At 33.4% G+C, this 6627-nt stretch overlaps 1 protein-coding gene across 1 annotated transcript in view; it reads left to right on the top strand.

Moving 5' to 3' along the window:
- ZC2HC1A (zinc finger, C2HC-type containing 1A) overlaps window positions 1-6286 on the top strand; it is a 53988-nt gene extending 47702 nt beyond the window's left edge. Inside the window, exon 9 of the mRNA XM_011937155.1 lies at window positions 3907-6286. Within this exon, the coding sequence (XP_011792545.1) occupies window positions 3907-4072 (166 nt within the window). The 3' untranslated portion in view covers window positions 4073-6286. The remainder of the gene's footprint in view (window positions 1-3906) is intronic.
- The last annotated feature ends 341 nt before the right edge of the window (window positions 6287-6627 follow it).

Genomic DNA, 6627 nt, shown 5'->3' with positions numbered 1-6627 from the left:
TCCCAGCTACTTGGGAGGCTGAGGCAGGAGAATGGCATGAACCCGGAAGGCGGAGCTTGCAGTGAGCTGAGATCGTGCCACTGCACTCCAGCCTGGACGACAGACCGAGACTCTGTCTAAAAAAAAAGTGCAGTACCAACTTTTTTGTACTGTTTACCTATATAACAAGTTTACCCATATAAAAAAACCTGCACATGTACCCCTGAACCTAAAAAAAAGTTAAAAGAAAAAAAACATGTTGCAGTAAGGTTCTAAGACATCCTTCCACAAGAAATATAACTAATATAAAGTCCTACTCATAGCTTGATTAAATAAATAATGAAAAAAGGCTGGGCGCGGTGACTCACGCCTGTAATCCCAGCACTTTAGGAGGCCGAGGCAGGCGGATCATGAGGTCAGGAGATCGAGACCATCCTGGCTAACATGGTGAAAGCCTGTCTCTACTAAAAAAAATACAGAAATGTTAGCCGGGCGTGGTGGCAGGCACCTGTAGTCCCAGCTTCTCTGGAGGCTGAGGCAGGAGAATGGCGTAAACACGGGAGGCGGAGCTTGCAGTGAGCCAAGAGGGCGCCACTGCACTCCAGCCTGGGCGAGAATGCGAGGCTCCGTATAAAAAAAAAAAAAAAATGGTTTCTTGATATGAAATCTACTCCTGGTGAAGATGCTGTGAACATCGTTGAAATAACAAAGGATTTAGAATATTTCATAAACTTAGTTGATAAGGCAGCAGCAAAGTTTGAGACAGTTGACTCCAATTTCGAAAGAAATTCTACTGTGGGTAAAATGTTATCAAATAGCATCACATGCTACAGAGAAATGATTCATGAAAGGAAGTCAGTCGATGTGGCACACTTCATTGTTTTATTTTAAGAAATTACCACAGCCACCCCAACCTTCAGCAGGCACCATCCTTGATCAGTCAGCAGGAATCAACATTGAGGCAAGACCCTCTACTTGCAGAAAGTTTACAACTCCCTGAAAACTCAGATTATTGTTAGAATCTTTTAGCAGTAAAGTATTTTTAAATTGTGTACATGTATACATTGTTTTAGACATAATACTGTTGCACACTTAAATAAACTACAGTATAATGCAAAATTGTATATGTACTGAGAAATCAAACAAATTCATGTAATTTGCTTTATTGCAATATTTGCATTTTAGCAATGGTCTGGAACCAAACCTGCAGTGTCTCTAAGGTATGCCTCTACATACCTTCTTTATAACATAAAAACTTTAATATCATGCAGCTGTCTTGTACAGCTATCTGTTCTCCTCAAAATTAATGTATAAATTTAGTGAAATTTTCAAATGAAATTCATGCATCTTGACAAGTTGTTTTCAAAATGTATGTGAAGCACAAAAGCCTAATATTAGCCAGGACAAGTTAAAGAGAAAAATGTGTGAATGATGTATGAAGCCACAGTAATTAAGATGTGATACTGATTCAAGAATAGACAAACAGAACTCTATCAGAATGGGGTGGTAAGCAAGAGACCCCAGCCTCATAAGTAACTGGAAATTTGCCACATTTCAGAACTAGCAGTACAGATTTGGGAAGTGGGAGTGCTAGGGCTATTGGACATCCGTCCATATGTAGAGAAAAACTTTCTACTTCATATCAGGTATAAAAAAATCAGTTACATGTGAACTAAATTAGGCCTAAATGCAGAAAGGAAGGCTATCCAGATTTTACAATAAAACAGAAGAAAGTCTCATTTTCATCTGACTTAGGAAAGGATTTCTTGAATAATTTAGTGAATGCAAATTGTATGGCAAAAGATTGATATATTTGATCCTATTTAAAGGAAAACTAGTGCTGTAAATAGCTCCATGGATAGAATGAAATAGCATGATAGCTTGAGAGAGAATACTTACTATACACATGAACCAACAAATTATTGTCTAGGAATTGTGGGGAATTTCTACAAATAAAGTTTTAAAACACTCATACAGTAGAAAATGGCTTTGGGTTTTGCTGGAAGTAGGGGATAGGGAATAGTCAATTCACAGTAGGAGAAATCCGAATGGCAAAAATAACACAAACATGTGAAAAGATACTCAGCCTTACAAGCAATCAGGAAATGTACATTTTATCAGTGGTAGGCTACCATCCATTTCACACTCATCAGCTTAGCAAAACCAAAAAACTCTTGACAGTACGAATTGTGTTAGAAAATGTAAGACATCAAGAAACCTCATATACTACTATTGAGACTATAGATTTGCCAGCCACTATGTAAAGAAATTAGGCAATATCTAGTTAGGTTGAAGTTTTGATATTTATTAATGTTGGTATGTGTGTTGAGTTCCTTGAGTGTGTATACTCTAACACTGAAATGACCTTTTATTTTTTGAAATAGTTCTTACATGTATTGTTGACAATAAAACTGACGTATTTCCCCTTGGTACTCTTTCTTGATTGGGGTTATGTCTTCTAATTCATTAGTGGGTCTTCTTTGTGGTTTAAATAAATTATGCTTATGCTATAAATTTGCTCTCAGTATCTAAGGTTATATTTCTTGATGCAGGACATTTAGCCTTATTTTTGTCTCTTTTAGATCCCTAGTGCCTTTTATTAGAAAGTTCAGTGTTCATTTGTTTGTTTGTTTTTGTCACTCCTAAATTGCTTGTATGAAAGATACACTCAAACTGGGGAGCACCTAGAATTCTTCAATAACTGCCTCTGTGGATATAAAAAGAAATTAATTTTTTCCAGCAGTGTCATGCTTATAATTGTCCTAGCAATGAAGAGTTCCTTTTCTGGGGACTTTAAATTAAGTATCATGTTCTCAGAAGAACACATGCCAGGAGGGAATGTAAACATATTTCTGTAGGAATCAAATAGCTCTTCTTCCAATTAATTATTTCATCCGTAGAATCTGGATTTCTTTAATGACTGACATTTGTGATAAAACCTTTATAATCTCAAGCTTTTTGCTCTAAAATGTTACGGTGTATAGTTCATCTAGCATCTATTTTACCTTTATTACTGTTCTGTTAGTAGATAATAGAGACCTCCCTGTGAGGGCATGCATAAGAGTTTATTATTTATTGCATCACAATAATTTAATATCATTAAATAATAAAATTAAAGTAAATACTAGAGGTATCACCTCACAGTCCTTGTGACCAAGGAGAGAGACTTGAAACCTAAGGATCTCTCATCTTTCTTCAGGGTTGGGTTCTAGTTTTCTCTTTAGAGATGGGTTTGCAGAAAGGACATCGTAAATGTTCATTCTGCTCCCAGTGTAGTAAATTCCTAGCAGAAAGAACAGATGGAAAGTGATGTGGTTTGGATTTGTGTCCCTGCTCAAATCTCATGTCAAATTGTAACCCTCAATGTTGGAGGAGGGGCCTGGTGGTAGGTGATTGGATCATGGGGTTGGACTTCCCCGTTGCTGTTCTTGTGGTAGTGAGTTCTCACCATATCTGATTGTTTAAAACTGTGTAGTACCTGCCCCTTCTCTTTTTTCCTTCTGCTCCCACCATGTAAGACATGCTTGCTTCCCCTTTACCTTCTGCTGCTGTGACTTTAATTTTCCTGAGACCTCCCCAACCAAGCTTTCTGTACAGCCTGCAGAACTGTGAGTCAGTTAAACCTCTTTTCTTTATAAATTACCGAGTCTCAGGTAGTTCTTTATAGCAATGTGAGAACACACTAATACAGAAAGCATGGCTGCATTTAGTCATGATAAATTCTCATAACACAGATAAATATAATGTTAAAGAAAAAATGTTAGAATAATAATATTTACTAACAAGGATTTTTTTTTAAATTTGAACTAGAGGAATATTAAAAATGAGATTAAACAGGATAATTGTTATATTTATGCCCTGTTTATCCAGGGTTATGGGTTGAAAACTACTAATCTTTATCTTTTCATTTTTTCGTTACTTTTTTAGGCCAGATGGAGACTGTGCATCTTCCCTTAATGGTGGAAATATTAAAGGCATTGAAGGAAATTCACCTGGAAACTTACCAAAATTCTGCCATGAATGTGGGACTAAATACCCTGTAGAATGGGCCAAGTTTTGCTGTGAATGTGGCATTCGAAGAATGATTCTATGAATAGAATCTCAAAAAAAAAAAAAAAGCCAAGTTCAGAGTTTATGATTATTGCTGCTTGGACAGCTAGAGCACATCCTTTAGTTACTTTGTGCTAAAAATACTCAAAATACCATTTCTAGTAATTTTGGAGCGTCATCTTTTGGCTATATAATGTGTGTGTGTTTATATGTGTATATATACTGTATATAATAAATATCTGATACCCCAGACTGTGTCATTCAAGGAAATATTCACTTATCTGTCAGAAAATAATTTCAGATGGAACAATTAATTTAGGTGTTACTTTTCTGTTGTTGTTAAAGCACATTAAGTACATTTCCACAAACTCTCATACTCTAGTGCTTAACCCTTCAGGCTTTAGGATAATTATAACTTTCAGCAAAAAATCTGAATAAACATTTGTATTATTGGTTCCTATCTTCAGATAGTATCATAGTAGGATAGATGCTGGGAATTTTGTAATGGAAGAGAATGGTTTTAGTTACCATTAGGTATGTAAGTTCACTCCTGTAGAGCATGTCAACAAATTATTTTATAAATCCTAAAAACTAAGACAAAAAAAATCCTCTATTATGTAATTTAAACATCCTACTCGTTTTGTAAAAATGTAATTATGCAATTTCCTTTTCGAAAACACAAGACTAAAAATACAAATCTGTCTTATTCTATTTATAACAGACTTTTTTTTACTTCTGTATGTATTCGTTGAACATATTTTTTTACTTCCAATTGTTTCTAGATTTCACTTTTTTCTTCCTTTTCCATAACCCATGAAGATAGTTTTAATTTGCTAATTCATTTTTGCTGTATTTGAAAATGAATTATTTAATATAGAAGGCACTGAATTCCCTGCAAAATCTTACATGTTTAAAAACATGTAATTGTATCTGAATTTAGAATAAATTATGCTAATGCATCTTAAAACAAATAACCTAACCTAATCCTAATAGTTGTGGTAACCTAATCATTAGTGCAGAGCATGCAGATAAAAAATATTTGAAATTTTTTTTTCTTGGAAGTAATTGTAGTTATGAATAGGTTAAGAGAATATCTAATTTTCCTACTCATATTTTCATCTTTAGCGTTTAATGTTCAAACACCATTCACATCACAATAAGGACCCACTGAAAATGTATTGTTTTAATGCATAACTGACATCTAATTAAACATACACCCACATTTATTTTTTCTCTTTAACCTGATCACGACACAGCTCTTAATCATTGTCACTTTCAGTATAGCATAGTAGTTAGTAGTAGATTTCCTTGATGGCAGTAATTCTGTAGTAATTTCTATTCAATCAAACCTAAGAGAGCTTTGATCTTACTGTAAAGGTACAAGCAATTTTTTTATATAATTCCTAGCTGTTTGTTTATGATTCTGATCAACTATAAGACACAATGTAAAGATTTCTGGCTTATAATTTCTCTAAAACTTATTAGCTTTGTTTAGTTTGGGCAGGAGTTATAAACTTAATAGGAATTGTCATTTTACTTACAGTTTCTTTCCTGATTAGTTATTTTTTCTCCCCTCAGTTATCTTTATTCAGTCATATTGGTCAAAACAAACAAATAGTCCATCAACTAAAATAAGCTGTAATGAATTTAGAAGATGAATGCACATATTAGATTTCCATTTAAATCACTTGTGTTACAAATCGTCCGAAGAACTTAAAACTTGTTTTTTTTTTTAAGTATTTTTTTAAAACCATAATTTTTTTGTCTGTTCAAAGAAAGGTTAGATAAATACTTGGCACACATTTGTTTCTCACTGAATTTTACAGTAGTAAATAAATGTTATAATGTACCATATGGAGATGAGTTAGTAAGAAATCATCTAGTTCCAGAGCCCAGAGATTATAAACAGTAGTTGAAATAGATTTATGACTTATGAAGTATGTTGTGACAATATAGTTAAATGTATTTTTACATTACTTGCATATTCTCACATTGATTTGTGCAATAGTTCAGTTTTAAAAACTTCTGTGCATCATGTGTTTTATTTATTTTCACAAGTATTTGACACTATGGTACAATAAAAGATGATTGTAAGATTAAAAGTGTAAAAATTGTGTATTCTGAAATGTGTTAGGTTGAAAAAGTAAGATGATTGTGGTGACTATTATTTCTTGTCCACTATATGTTTTTTTTTTGTTTTTTCACCAATAATGTCTTCATATTTAAACCTATTCAATAAAGACATGAAGCATAAAAATGCTAGTTCGTATTCACTGATGTCTTTTAGTCATACATAGAAAGATAGGAACCCAACGAAATATAAATACAATATTTGAAGTCAAAAATACAGATTTTTACAAATAAAAAGTAGCTCTTCATTGGCTGTATTCTTATGCCATCAGCTTTTTAAAATGTATTGCCATTTTATTGAAGTGTTTTCTGACATCAAAGTATTAGAAATGTTTTTGTTACAAGTATTTTAAGGCATTATTTTCATAGACAATATATTTAACAATCACAAACATTTGTGATGTCAAGGTTAATAGGAAACATGGACGTTTCTAGTTAAGAGCTATACAGTTTAATGCCAAAAGTTAT

The sequence above is a fragment of the Colobus angolensis genome, unplaced genomic scaffold (genome assembly GCF_000951035.1).
Source record: "Colobus angolensis palliatus isolate OR3802 unplaced genomic scaffold, Cang.pa_1.0 Scaffold16, whole genome shotgun sequence".
NCBI classification, from domain to species: domain Eukaryota; kingdom Metazoa; phylum Chordata; class Mammalia; order Primates; family Cercopithecidae; genus Colobus; species Colobus angolensis.
Note: the sequence above shows the minus strand (reverse complement) of the source record. Positions and strands in the feature narration are given on the sequence as shown.